General features: G+C 38.4%; 1 protein-coding gene across 1 annotated transcript in view; it reads left to right on the top strand.

Annotated features, from left to right (window-relative positions):
- WDR64 (WD repeat domain 64) overlaps positions 1-13,599 on the top strand; it is a gene marked incomplete at its 5' end in the record, with an annotated part of 54,984 nt that extends 41,385 nt beyond the window's left edge. The window contains 9 exons of the mRNA XM_081124041.1: positions 424-560; positions 1,989-2,094; positions 2,958-3,016; positions 4,459-4,568; positions 7,575-7,763; positions 8,984-9,089; positions 10,112-10,192; positions 11,223-11,336; positions 13,035-13,599. Coding sequence (XP_080980167.1) covers positions 424-560; positions 1,989-2,094; positions 2,958-3,016; positions 4,459-4,568; positions 7,575-7,763; positions 8,984-9,089; positions 10,112-10,192; positions 11,223-11,336; positions 13,035-13,118 — 986 coding nt within the window. The 3' untranslated portion in view covers positions 13,119-13,599. The remainder of the gene's footprint in view (positions 1-423; positions 561-1,988; positions 2,095-2,957; positions 3,017-4,458; positions 4,569-7,574; positions 7,764-8,983; positions 9,090-10,111; positions 10,193-11,222; positions 11,337-13,034) is intronic.
- Positions 13,600-14,935: the final 1,336 nt, after the last annotated feature.

Raw genomic sequence — 14,935 nt, 5'->3', positions numbered from 1 at the left:
CAGAATTTCCATTACGATCATGCCCTTTGAAATGCTAATTCTAGATTTTAAAAATCCAAACTATTACCAAGGCTCTTAATCTCCAGCTCATTTTTCTAAAACTTCTCCTAGATTCATAGGCCATTCTGTATGTGGAACACTTAAGCTGGATGTTTATATAGTTTTAGCTATTAGGTACAGTGAAGGGGCTTTGCAATAGGGCCAAAAATAAGCTCTTTAGGTTTTTCCAGCAGTATGGTATTCCATTTGGTAATGCTTGTGTTATCCTCTGTCCTGGTGGAAATTCTCTTGGGTTAAAAAAAAAATCTAGGAGAAAGAATGTGTTGTTTGTGGTATTTCCTACCTGCCTCCTCTGTTGCGTCCTATAAAATTTTGAATTCCAAATATAGCAAACACTGTGGCAGCTCATTAATTTTTCAATAGATGAGCCAACAGATATCACCGTGGGAGAGCAACCAGTGGAGAAAAAACATGTTGGAGGCACCGGTGCTACGGAGGCTCAGCTACCTCTGCTGGTCACTGCTCACGAGGATGGACACCTCCGCTTATGGACTATAGAGGTGACGAGGCCCGTTATTTACCTGGAATAGCAAAGGATAAGAGAGGCAAAAGGATTACTAAATGCACCTTAGCCTCCCAAGCTTCCATAGAGCATCCGATTTTAGTATTTTTTACCTCCTAGCCGAGTTACTGGTTTTGCTGCCTGCTCACTGAACATGCTACTCAAACTTTACAACAGGCCCGCTTTGTAACTCGAGATCAAATCATCAAAAGTGCCAAGTTAACTGTTTCACATCTATCTTTTCTTTAAATTGAGCTATGAGTACATGCCCCTGAATATCAGAGGATGTTAATGATGTATTATAGTAAAGTAATATAAGAATACTCAAATGTTGAGTATCCATAATTTTTTAGTTATCCAAACTATTAGAAGAAGCCATTACATTGTATTGGGTGTCCTTAAACATTTCATAATGAAAAATACATATAACTTTTACTACTAGAAGCTTTTAAATAACTTGGGGTGGAAGGTAGGCGAAGTTTGAGCTTGGAGGACAGAAGATGATGGAAGGAAAGATCTTGAGTAGACTGGTGATGATGCTAGTGAAGTCCACAGAGATGGAAGAGAGGACGTACCACTCATAGGCTCCTTTCTAGATGGAAACCCAGAAGAAAGCAACAGTTTTGTGTGACATGTAGTGGAGTCCAACAACAAAGAGCAGCATCGCTGTGCTGGATAAAACCTCCAAGTCCGTGGATTTTAGCTTATTAGGGGAAACTCTTGGGTTGAAGACAAAGTATTGTGACAATAACTTTCCCTGAGATGATCTTGGCATTGGAGCAATGCGTTGTTGTTGTTGTTTTCTGATAGAGAAATAAGTGAGTGAGAGAATTAGGAGGGGAAAAGATTACATCCAAACAATCTCAGGAAATGAGCAACAGACTCAAATTCTTTTTTCTCCAGCTGGGATGCTCCTTCTAAGTGAGGCAATGCATGTGGACACTCTTCTCAATGTTGACATACTAAGTGCTAAAAACAGGCTGCTGAATTTGAATCTCTTACAATCTCTCATCTTGCCCTGATATTCAAAAATAGATATTTCTAAAAGGGCAGCTACAATATTCCTGTTTAAAGCAAGTGAGATACACTTAAACCTGAAAAAGAATGATTGTTTAAAAGAACGTATAACTGGAAAAGAGGTCTGAGGAATTGCATGGAAAGGGGCATGCAAAGTCCTGAAAACAACCCCCAAGTGTAGAAATGATCGATGATAATCAGAGTCCAGATGGTAATCATTCATAGTTGTCTACATCTTTATGAATATTTAATTTCAAGAAAATGAGTTCCTATGGATAATTTCAAATTGCTTTTATTACAAATAGACTTGTGTTTCAGTAATAGACATAATTCTTTAGATAGATTACTTACCGAGAAACTCCACCCCAGTATGAACTTTTTATAGAATTTGTTATTATACCTCATGCAGGGAAGACTACTGAAAGATATGCTACCATTTACCAAACACTCTGCCATTTCTCTGACATGTCTGTATACTGATTCCTGTGCCAGGATACTACTGACTGGCAATGTAGGTAAGTCATTATTACCCTTATGTAGTCAGCCACAGGTATCTCAACCTACAAGATATAAAAAGGAAAATATGTGGCATGTGTTGGTTCAAAAGTGTAAGAGGGGTGCTCAAATGAGAGTGTTGAGGGTGCTGTGGATGGCTTGCTGAATGACTAGAACAATGAATGTCCATGAGTTTGCCTGCTCTCTACCTATGAGTCTGTCTCTATATTTAAGGTTATCTTTATTTTATCTGATTTTGTTGCCCTTTATTTCTCCTTCACTTTTGAAGGATAATTTCTAAGGATACAGAATTCTGGGTTGGTGGGTTTTTTTTTCTTAACACTTTAAATATTTCACTCCATTCTCTTCTTGCTTACATGGTTTCTGAGATGTCAGATGTCACTCTTCTCTTTGCTTCTCTGTAAGTAAGGTGAATTTTTCCCCTCTGTTTTCTTCCAAGATTTTTTTCTTTATCTTTGACGTTCTGCAGTTTGAATATGATACACCCAGGGATAGTCACTGTTGCCTTTAAAAGTCTAGTTGTCGTAACTACCCTTTGGATTGTAGGAAGATTATTTCCATAATAGTTTGAACTCCCTTTGGTTGTGGTGTATTCATTCCTATTTCATCTACACTGATGTCTTAGAAGAACTCTCACTTAGATTGTATAAGGCAACCTCATTATGACTTATTAAGTCAGAAACAAAAAAGAATCCTACATATAAAAATTGATACGAAATTTCTTCTTTCATTTCTGGTTTCTCAGATTCTGCTTTATTTACCATTATAAATGCCTGAGTCAAAATATCTTGGCAGTCTAGGTAGCATTTACTTAGACAACAGAATGCCCAATTAAATGTTGCGATGTTTAAATTTTATACAGAAGGGCATGTTATCCTTTGCAGTATTGGCTCCTTCCTGGATCCACCTCATGATGAAAAGGTAAGAACTTTAGTCTTAGTTTAATTTGTGAATCAGCACATATTTATTGAGCATTTCTCTGTGCTAGACATCACGAAAGATCTACAAGCCAAGACTCCCTACCCCTCCTCCTCCTACTACTACTGAAACTTAAGCTATATGATAAATAACAATGGTCCACTAGTGAAAAGAAGGGATGAGTGAGTGAGTGAGCGAGCCAGCCCCTGGTCACTTTGCACCTACTTCATCTTTTGACTTATTTGTGAGAATCTATGCAGAAACCCAGAGCTTAAAAGGGTTTATACATCATCTAGTCCTCCACAGTCAGCTTTTATATCTTATATATCTTCGTAGAAGAAAATTCCATAACCTTTCCTTGCAAGCCTAACCTCATGTCCAACCATTATTATTTTTAGGAAACTCTCATATCTAGTCTAAATCCCTCTTGTAATTCAAACATACATGTCCTAGTTTTTGTGTTAATGTAGTGTAAATGTCACCATCTTGTTTTATAACCATAAAATAAGCACTTCTTCTGTGTACGTGGATATACAAATATATACATTTATTATAAAGACTCAACACTAATTCAAGAGTACAGCAGGAAACACTATTTTAGCATAGGTTTGTTTCCCTTTAAGCTAATACTTCATATCCAAAAGCTAAACATGAGCTTAAATAGAAATGCTTTATTTTTGGATTATAGGTATTAACTTATGAATTAGGATTGGATTTCTTGCAGAACATTTTAAAGCGGTTATTGTCTCAAACATTATTTCATTTTATCTATGGAGGTTTTTTGGTTTCCAAGAATCTATTGTTGTCTTTATAAAATTCAGCTATTTAGCATTAATGTGATTATGTTTACTTTGCAGAGAGCAGATCAGAGAGTGGCTTGCCTAAAATGACATAGACAGTTAATGATGAGGTCAAGGTCAGAAACGGGGTTCTCGCTCTCTAACCCAATGCTCTTTCCAAATATAGCTCATAGTGGTCTCAAATGGAAAACTATAAGGTTCAGCTTATGAAGCACAACATTTCAGTTATTCAACAGCTATAAATGTCCTGTAATCAAGTATGTTGTCAGCCAAACAAAAACAATCATATGCTTGAACCGTGTATAGGTAGAATATTATCCAATTGTTTTCTCCTATTTGGTATGATTATCAATATTCTATTATTAATTTTAACACAAGTCATTTTTTGTAAATGGCTTTCTACCAACTGGCAACCAAGACCTTTCAAAATTCAGACAAAGTATTTAAAACAAAGTTATACGCTCCTAATGAATTAGGAGAATAGTGGAATTGATTTGAAAGCATTTTTCAGCAATTGAAAAAAGGTAATATGCCCACACCATTCACTCATGAGCTGAGCTCTTTAATGATTAACGTTTCGCTCAAGATTGAATTTTGATCAGCACATACTTATTCCAAGGTACATGCTTTATTTTTACCATCTAGAAATTCAAGCAGCTGCTTGCCTGGCGTGCTCATGCTTTAGAAATTCTCCAAGCAATCTATGTAGAAGAAAAGCAAGTGGTGCTCACTGCCTCCGTCGATGGCTCAGTAAGGTATGGACTTTCACACTGAATTCAGGGCTTTGAGCATGCGAGGAAGGCTATGTTAACCTAAAGTTTTAGTGCACACCCTAAATGCAATCTTAACTGACTAAAATAAATAAACCAACAAATGAAAGTGGCACAAAACAACTTTGAGAAGATGGCCATTGATTTGGAACTCTTTCCCATGCCTAAGGAAATGAGATGCCATGCTCATCTATGTTACAATGTAGAAAATTGCTCTCAATAAGTGCTTTTTGTAGACTTCTTTCAAAGAACTAAGCCAGGTGGATAGCTCAGAGAGATGAGCCCAGGGAAGACCACAGAAAGAGGCACAGAAGTCATAAAAAAGTCATAAAAGAGAAGAACTAATATTGAGAAAAGTGCAAGCGAGCTCATTGTTTCAGTGACAATGTGATTGATTTTGCAAAACCTACCTTTTTTTTTTTCTTTCACGGCTGCCTCACCTGATTCAGAAGGGTTGGCACAGTGCTGGAAAGGGGCAAACTGAGATGACTTACACCAGGACTTCGGTCAAGTACATCCTTTAGAGAACCTCTCTTCAGAATTAGCTTTTATTTTTTAATTAAGGTATAATTTATATATAACATTAGTTATAGGTATACAGCATAATGATTCAATTTTTGTACATATTACAAAATGATCACCACAATAAGTCTAGTTAACATCAAGTCTACTTAACATCCACCACCACACATAGTTATAAATTTTTTTCTCTTGTGATGAGGACTTTGAAATTCTGTTTTCTTAGCAACTTTCAAATATGCAATATAGTATATTAACTATAGTCACCATGACGTACAAAGCCTACTTGTTTTTAATTGCCTAGATAATGCTAAATATACATACATAAAATGCTAAAAACACAAATATGTATGAATAGAAAAGAAATGCCATGACATTTATTCAGACAAATTGTTGCTTATTAAAAAATGTGCCATTCATTGAGAGAGGAGTCACTAAAAGAGGAAAATATTTAAAATGTGTAAAGATGAAGGAGAACTTTTAGAAATGTTGAGTTCAAGGTCGGGGGAAGGTCCTGTTCAGGGGCAAACAGCTGCTTCTTCAGTCAGAAGGGAGATCTGCTGTTTTATTCATAGGGAAAATTAAGAATATGACATTACATCATTATAGATGTTTTTTACAATTCTGTCCCTCGGGTCTCTGCTCCGGCTTATTTTCAGCTGCCTGACATCAGATGTGTTAATTGGGGATTGTAATGCACACACACATACACACATGCACACACACACATCACATGAGTGCACACCTCTGTTGTTACAAGCAGTCCCTGCTCAAACCAAGCAGCCTTGACATGGACAAATTACTTTTATGATTCCTTCGAGTTAAGATCTTCCCAGGTACTCAGTTTTTAAAACCTAGCTCTATCAACAGCTATCTCAGAATACACGCTCTTTATCACTAAGCCACATCCTAAGTCACCTTCTAAAGAAGTAGTTTTAACACTCCAAACTTGTTTGTCAAAAAGATTATAGTTTTATAATAGGAAAAAGCATAACCAAGGCTTACCTCTGGGTCCCAGCATAGAAGGGCCTAAGGATTCACATCTGAGGCCCAGGACATCAGGCTGAGCTGGAGGATCCGTCATCTGGGAGAAATGGAATAGGAACTGCCACAAACACGGAAACCAAAGTTACTTCCATCCTTGCCTACGTAGAACGAATTTAGAGTTGGCCTCAATTAGTCCCATGCCTCTAGCTTCTGTGTGGAATCTGCTCTTAGTTCATTTAGTTTATGCTTCTCCTGGGTCATTGCAGCAGGTACATGGTGACTGTTGCTGTGATTTGCTGCTCTGAGGTTGAAATCAAGACAAAAGGAAGATCTTCCAAATACTGTCTTGTCTTCCCGTAAGACAGAGGGCACCTGCTCCTGCTAATGACATGTTCAGCCTTTTTCATCTCAGGGCACACATAAACTAATTACTAAAATTCTGTGGCACACCAAAAAATATATTTTTTGCCGATCTGGCAAAAAAAACACAAAAAACAGGAATAATTTTGATTCATTTACACTGTATGGCTATTGTTGTGTTGGCGGTTGTCATCTTTTTAATTTGCTATCTAGGGAAAAGGAGTCAGTGCCCCTAAGTAGTCAGGTATCACATGTTTTAAAAATTCTTGCAGCACACTGGTTGAAACTCGCTGCTTTAAATCATTTGAACTGCCTGGCCAGTGTGGCTCAGCGGTTGAGTGTCGGCCTAGGATCCAGGGGATCACAGTTTGATTCCCTGTCAGGGCACATGCCCAGGTTGCGGGCTCGATCCCCAGTCAGGGGCGTGAAGGAGGCAGCTGGTCAGTGACTCTCTCATCATTGATGTTTCCATCTCCCTCTCCCTCTCCTTTCCCCTCTCTGAAATCAATAAAGATACATTTAATAAATAAATAAATAATGTGAACTATTTAGAGGGACCTTTAGGAATGAATTGATGGTGAAATAATGCATATGGATGAAGAGCCTCTTCTTTTGCGATCCCATTTCAGAACCCAGTTGTAAAATTAGTATGGTGCTTCCACAGTAGTAGGAATCATGGATGGAGGTTGAGAGGATTTTGGTCATAGTAAAAGCATCTGGAGGTATCTCCTCTGGCACGTTCTGTTGATGCTGATTCAGAAAGTAGACAGCTGAGATATCACCCATTCGAAGATCTAATTTAACTAATACACTGTCCGTCGGTGTGGGTTCCGATTAGACTAAATGAGCAGTGTTATTTGGGGTGAAATCTGTTTCTTTTTTTCCAGCTTTAATGAACGGATATCATAAGTATAGATTCAAATCGACATTTCCCAAAATTGTTGTAGGTTAGAATTCTAACTGATAAAAATGTTCATGTTATGATTAGCTCCATATATTTAATAAGAAGAGTTCTTGGGCTCAAGTTTAAAATCCACGATGGACCAGTGAAAATCTGATCAGTAACAAAATAACTTCCACTGATTTCCGGTTACTCTGTTCTCCCTACCTTTTGCCTTTCCTCAGGCTCTGGCATGCCCTCAATGGCCATTACTGTGGATATTTTGGACAGCAAAGATCCTTTGACATCTCACAGACAGGTGATTTCATTTTGCCTTGTGATGTTAATGAGTATCCCATAGAAATAAAAGAAGAAAGCAAGTTCACAGAGCAGAAACAAAAATACGAATATCCTCTGATATTTGACCGGCAAAGGTAAGACCATTGGGTTTCCTTTAGAGAGCAGACAAGAATTAAACTCTTATGATACTGTAACTGTGCTGGGAGGGGAGAATTCAAACATGAAAAACTGGAAGCTTTTCAGTAATTTTGCAATCCAGCAGAAGAGTACACAAAAATGTCTAATTCAGTATAATAGCACTGCTAAGAACGTCAATTCTTAAGATAATCACAGAGGGGCAAACAGGATTTATCCAAATAAAAAAGACCAAAGAGGCAATTGCGTAAGCAAAGGCACAAAATAAGGAAAGACTATTATATAGTCTTTCAAGGCTCGGAGTTCAGGGAGCAAGTAGGAGGACATTGTAAAAAATAAAACAAGAAAAGTTTATAGAGGCTAAAGCAAGATGAGCTTTTTTATGGGCCAACATAAAGATGTTCAACTTTACCAAAATCACTGTGACAAAATACACAAGAGGAAAAGCAGGTCTGAAGGGAAAAATAGTGTATGTGACTGTCTAACCACTAAGCTGTACACCTGAAACCAACACAAAATAAAATTGAAAGAAAGAAAAAGAAAAAGACAGTGAGTTTGGTTTTGGACAGGTTGAAGTCTGAGATGCTTGTGGGATATTATTTTTTAAATGTTTTTAATGCTTAGTTATGGCTTTTTATTTTTTTAAATGAGTGGAGATATATTATTAAAATATGTTCTTATTGATTTGAGAGAGAGGAAGAGAGAAGGAGAGGGAGAGATAGAAGCATCAATGATGAGTCATTGATCAGCTGCCTCCCATACGCCCCCTGCTGGGGGATCAAGTCCACAACCCGGGCATGTGCCCTGACCGGAATGGAACCATGACCTCCTGGTTCATAGGTTGACTCTCAACTACTGAGCCACACCGGCCTGGCAGTTATGGCTTTTTAAATATATGCATCAGTAAGTTTTAACTGCAGCGGAAGCTTCCCCAAGTGACCCAAATACCAAGCACTGGTTTTTGAACCCAAGGTTCCTCATCCCTACTCTACAGTATTTTCTCCAGTGGCTATTAATGAATTTAACTTCATGGAATGTTCGGGCCTAGTAGAAATCTCTTTAGTTTACCTGGAGGGAAATCTGGAAAGCCAAGTGAAATAAGACTTAAGTGCAAAGATGGCATCATCAGGCTGATAGCATGGAAGCTGGAGAGTTTGGGGCACAGAGAGAAAAGGTGTGGGTAGGAACTTAACAGTTTTTCTTGTGTCTCTGTATACAGGTGGGATAAAATGAGCTCAATGTCTTTGCTCTTCAAACGTGCACCTACCAAGCCCTTTAAAGTGGAACATGATTTTAAGTTTTTCAAGTCTCTTTCTTCCCCCAAGGTAACTTGAAAAAAAACAAACGCCTGCAAACACTTCACTTTTGTTTTCCTGAATTTAGATATGTAGAGTGTGTTAGTCTTCTGCTGCTGTGACAAATTATTACACTCGGTAGTTTAAGCAACACAAATGAATTATTTGACTGTTTGCAGGTCAAAAGTCTGACCTGGGTCTCCTGGGGCTAAAACTAAGGTGCTACCAGACTGTGCTCCTTTCCTGGAGGCGGCTCTAGGGGAGCATCTCCTATTTCTTAGTTTGTGGCCCCTTCATTCACCTTCAAAGCATGTTGCATCTTCCTGACCACTCATCTGTGGTCACATGGCTCTGACACAACAGGAAAGGTTTTGTGCTTTGATAAAATCCTATGGTGAGATCAGGCACACCTGGATGACCCATCTCAAAGTTCTGAACCTCAAAGTCCTTTTTGCCAAGTGAAGCAATATATTTACAAGTTGGTGGTTGGGGGAGTAGGGTGCAGGCATCTTTGGCTGCCATTATTCTGCTCACCAAAAATAAGAAATATTTTTTAAAAATAATTTAACTGAAACAAATAAATTTGGGGAAATCTCTAGAAAGATCTTAAAGCTCTTAAAACAAATGTTCCCAAGATTACAAGGCTTGCCCTCTTCTTACCACACCTTCATTTTCTCAATTGGTTGGTAAGATAACAAAGGTTTAATACTAATGTTGAGTTAAAGTACCTTTCACTTAGGAACCTCTGATTTTTACCAGCGATCTCATTTGCCCATTTCTTTTCATTATCAATTACGTATTATTTCTCTATTTACTTCTTTTTGGCTAATTTATGACATATTATCAGTAATAATACAATGATAGTAAATCTTTCATTTTAGTAGTACCTTACTATACACACCATCTCATTTGAACCTCATAAATATTAAACAGGGAAAAACTTGCCTAAGGTCATGCAGTTAATAAGTTGCATGGTCAGAATTTGAACCCAGGAATTTTGCCATATATGGGATGTACCCTTTTCATTAAACATTCACTCCTCCGTTTTGCAGATTCGAAAATATTCCTTGGAAAGTTTCATGACTGAAAACAAAGAGGCGGGGATTGTTTTTGGTTCTCTGCCTATATATAGGGTGAGTTGACCGTTTCTAGGACTAGAGTGGTTAGGGAACAATAGAGAAGCTCACATGTCATTCCTGACCCCGGGCTATCAAGCCAGGTTGGGAGAAAATTACATAACCAAGTTGACCGATGCTGTGTCCAATCCCAGAGAAGTCTTCGGTTCTGTGTGTCAGTGCCCTTGATCACTGGTCTCTGGCATTCCACATTGAACAACACCACAGAATACTGTTTTGAACTTGACCCTAGCTCTTCATTACCTACAGGATAAAATCCAAATGCTTTTGGCCTGGCATACAAACCTTTCACGACCTGGCCCCTGCCTGAACAGCCTGACCTCATTTCTACCACAATCTCCCATGTTCCAGCTCCCTATATTCCAGCCAGGCCAAATGACTTGCCATTCCTTAAGCATCAGTATTTTACCCTCTCCTGTGACTTTGTCTGTGCTGCCCCTCTGCCCAGAATTCATCCATCCTTTGTTTCCCTCCAAATCCTCACTAATCCTTCAAATCTCCATTCCAGATAACCTCTGTCAAATTAAAGAACTAATTAATTAACCAAGAGTAATAAACTGAAGATAACACACTTCAACTTAATCTTATCATTTCTTCTTTTTTAACCTTTGTTGTTGAAAGTATTACAGATGTCTCCTTTATTCCCCATTGACCCCTTCTATCCCACCCCCACCCCCCAGCTCCAGGACCTGGAGACTATTACGCTAAGTGAAATAAGCCAGGCAGAGAAAGACAAATATCCCATGATCTCACTTACATGTGGAATCCAAAGAACAAAATAAACTGATTAACTTATTATTTCTTAAAACGTTACTTTTCCTTGCCAAAAACACCTTCACTGTGTGGGTATCAAACGCTTAAGCTACCGATGATGGCAGGGTGAACTATTAAGAATTAATAGTGGCAACTGTGAAGGGGAGTATATTTTAAAGCAGTTGGAACCCCTCCCTCCCTGTCCCCCACCCCTGAATTCACATTTCAGAAGTAGCCACTTTAGTATGTCTTACTCTTTGTTTATGGCTTCCAGGTACCCAGCCCCACTAGTCTAAGGTTCCTTCCACTCATTGGCTCAGAGGTGATAAAGGAGTCTTCAGATGGCATTCCTGGGAGGAAAAAGGGAGGTCATGTTCAACAGGAAAAGGTGAGTCAGTACTTAGAATTCCATGGTGTAGCCCGGCCGGCGTGGCTCGGCGGTTGAGCTTCGACCTAGGATCCAGGCGATCGGGGTTCGATTCCCAGTCAGGACACATGCCCCGGTTGCGGGCTCGATCAGTGACTCTCTCACCATTGATGTTTCTGTCTCTGTCTCTCTCTCCCTCTCCTTTCCTCTCTCTGAAATCAATAAACATATATTAAAAAAAAAAAAAAAGAAGAATTCCGTGGTGTATCCCATTTCTGTTTGAATTGCTGTGGTCTGCACCTAAATGAGCAACAGGTCACAAACGGAGCTACAACAGCAACAACGAGCTGCTTTACTTAATTAGTGTCGAGAACTTGACCATAATTCTGTTACCTCGTGCCCTTCGTGAGACTGCGAATGACTTTTGTTATCATTGGTTCTACCAATTATTTGAATAAGAATTTGGGGCAATAGAAGAGTTTTTTTTATAAAAATAGTATCATTTACTTTTCATTTGTTAAGTAATGGCTGAAACACAGTGGTACAAATAATCCCAAGCTAACTGGTAATAAGAGAGTATTTGTTTGGGGTTTTATAATTCCTGTATTTTATGCCCCATATTTGCATTGTTTTACCTCATTTTGGTATTAAATACATAGAAAACTAAAGAAAGAAAGATCAGTGAAGTTAGGAAGTGGCCTCTGCTGTTCAGCAGATAGATCTGGGAAACTAAGCCTCCCACCTTGTCTTCGAGAGAAAGAGGAGCAGTCACGTTGCCTGTGAGTGTCCAACGCTAAGGGATCTTTAGGGGCTTAAATTTTGCCCTTGGGGCTCATTCTGTCTTTTTCTTTACCTTCTAACTCTCTAGATCACCTCTTCCCTTTATCTTCTTTCTCTCTTCTTTCCCATAATAGGCCATAAAATCAAATTGACGTGTACCGTAAATATTGGCTGAGCATTATTGATAATATCAGACACTTATTGATCTGAATCTTTAAATCAGATGAGCTTAACATTTTATATGTATGTCTTCGGAAAACATCCAGTTCAAAACTAACTTTTATTTCTCATTTGTGGGATCATCACTTAATTTTATTTTTCTGTAAGTCACTGGACTTTGATGATATTATTATACAATATCTCTATGCCTTACAACAACCTAGCAAGCTAGCAAGCTTCGTTGTTTTGTTTGGTTTTAACCAATTCTTTACAGTTTGGGCAGTTGAATGACAGAATGAATAGCTGCCCAGTCAAGTATTTCTTTTTCCTTTTTTTAAAAAATATATCTTTATTGATTTCAGAGAGGGGAAGGGAGAGGGAGAGAGAGAGAGAAACATCAGTGATGAGACAGTCATTGATCGGCTGCCTCCTGCACGCCCCCCCTCTGGGGATCGAGCCCGAAACCCAGGCATGTGCCCTGACCGGGAATCGAACCTCCATCTCCTGGATCCTAGGTTGACGCTCAACCACTGAGCCACGCCGGCCAGGCCCAGTCAAGTATTTCTAAAGCTTCAGCTCTTCCACCCATGCCCTTCTGGAGCACCACCTCCTGTTTTTGACATATTTTACCCTAGAAGCACACAGGATAGTTAAGTAAATAAGTAGACTTTCTTTCTAAGAGGATTAAAATCTGCAAAAATTAGTGGTGCAACTTGACCCTAGAAAATTATCTTTGTCATGTAAGGCCAGTTATTAACTGACATGTTCTTTATTTCACAGACACAACGGAGGAGAAGTCTGAAAAAACCCTTGGTCCCACATATAAACCTGGCTTCTTTCTTCTTCCCGGCCATCTCTAAATAAGAGAAAAATCAGAGCTGGCTGCCGTGGTCTGAGCTGCACAGGAGATGGCGAGGTCTGAATGATAGGCCAGTTTTTATTTCAGGGTGAAAGCGAGGGGCCACCAGCCCTGTCTCCCGCCTCTGAACCCTCAGGCCAGCTTATCCATAGAGAAATTGCTCATCGAGTTCTGGTGGCCTCAGCTCTGAACAGCAAGCAGCCAGGCGGCCAATTTCTTTCGTACATTGAAATCTACTTAAGGAATAAGCAGTGTTTCATCTTCACTGTCAGCAAAATGACAAACGAAACAAAGGAAATCAATAGCATAAGTAGATCGAAAATAATATGGTTATAATAATTAGCTTTCCACATTCCCCACTGTTCACCCTAATTCATAACCGGACTTACTATCAAAATGTATGCATTAAGAAGCAAATTGCTTGTGTGCCATGCTATGTGGTATACAGAAGAATTAGTATTAAAAAGGAAAATGTACCAGCCAACCTTCCAGCTATTTGTCTTTTTTATTTAGGGAAATGTCATATGGAAGAAAATGTCCAGAGTTTCTTAGGTAAAGTCAGAAGTAGTTTACGTTTCGCCCAGAAATGACACCAGACAAATAGAACTTGAATAATTATCTGAACTTCCTAGGGTTTATCACTTATTAATTCTTTTATTAATCGATTTTGTTATTTTGACCAAATGTTTCATTTCACCAATGGTGGAACTCATGTGAAAAATAAAAGCATCTAAATTTGATCAATAATAAATGAGATGTTAAATAAGTCAAAGGCCTGAGGAAAGGATCAGAATTGAAGCCTGCTGATCGGCTGGCCTGGGCCTCTTTGGGAAATGATTCAGAGCTCTGAGGAAGGAAGGCTTTCCTACGTCAAGGGTGAATCTCCTTTCCCCGAAGGAGCAGGCCAATTGTTAAAAAACAAAACAAAACAGAAAAAACCAGTGGTCCTTGCGTTTAATTCTGCTTTTCCATTCTGGGAAGGGTTCTATAGTTCTTAAAATCCCAACAACTCTAGAAAACTAAAGACATTCTTTATTCATATAAATTTTATTTAGACACCTCTTTTTATGTTTATTTCTAGGCATGTGCTAATTTTTGTAGTGAAATCTCAAGGAATGCGATTTCCCCTACTAATTGTCATTTACTTTTAATTTCTTCTTCGTGTATTTTAATTACACAGGAAGCTAAAGTTCCAAAAGAAAATATTAAACATTAAGGTTTTGTTTTTTTAAATTTATCTTTATTGTTGAAACTATTACAGTGTCCCCTTTTTTCTCCCCTACTGATCCCCTCCGCTGGGCATCCTCCCCCCAGGCCTTCCACACTATTGTCTGCAGCCATAGGTGATGCATATATGCATCTAAGTTCTTTGATTAATCTACCCCCCCACTCCCTTAATGTTTTTATAATTTGTTTAATTTACTCAAATAAGAGACTTTAGAAAAAACATAGTATAGTTATGGAAAATTAGCACTATCAGTACCTAAGTAAGCCAGAGATTCTTTTTTTTAATTGAAGTATAATTGACATATAACATTATATTAGTTTCAGGTATAAAACATAATGACTTGATATTAATATATAATGGGAAAAGATTATTGGAGTAAGTCTGGTTAACGTCCATTACTACATGGTCAGAAATTTTTTCTTGTGATGAGGACTTTTCAGATCTACTCTCTAAGCAACTTTCAAATACGAAACACAGTATTATTGACTATAGGTGCCATGCTGTACATTACGGCCCAGGGCTTATTTATTTTATAACTGAAGTCTGTACCTTTTGACCTCCCTTCACCCATTTTGCCCCAGAAGATGCTTTTTT

The sequence above is a fragment of the Miniopterus schreibersii genome, assembly GCF_964146895.1.
Source record: "Miniopterus schreibersii genome assembly, chromosome: 21".
Taxonomy (NCBI): Eukaryota; Metazoa; Chordata; class Mammalia; order Chiroptera; family Miniopteridae; genus Miniopterus; species Miniopterus schreibersii.
The sequence above is the reverse complement of the archived record's forward strand: the minus strand, read 5'-3'. Positions and strand labels throughout refer to the sequence as shown.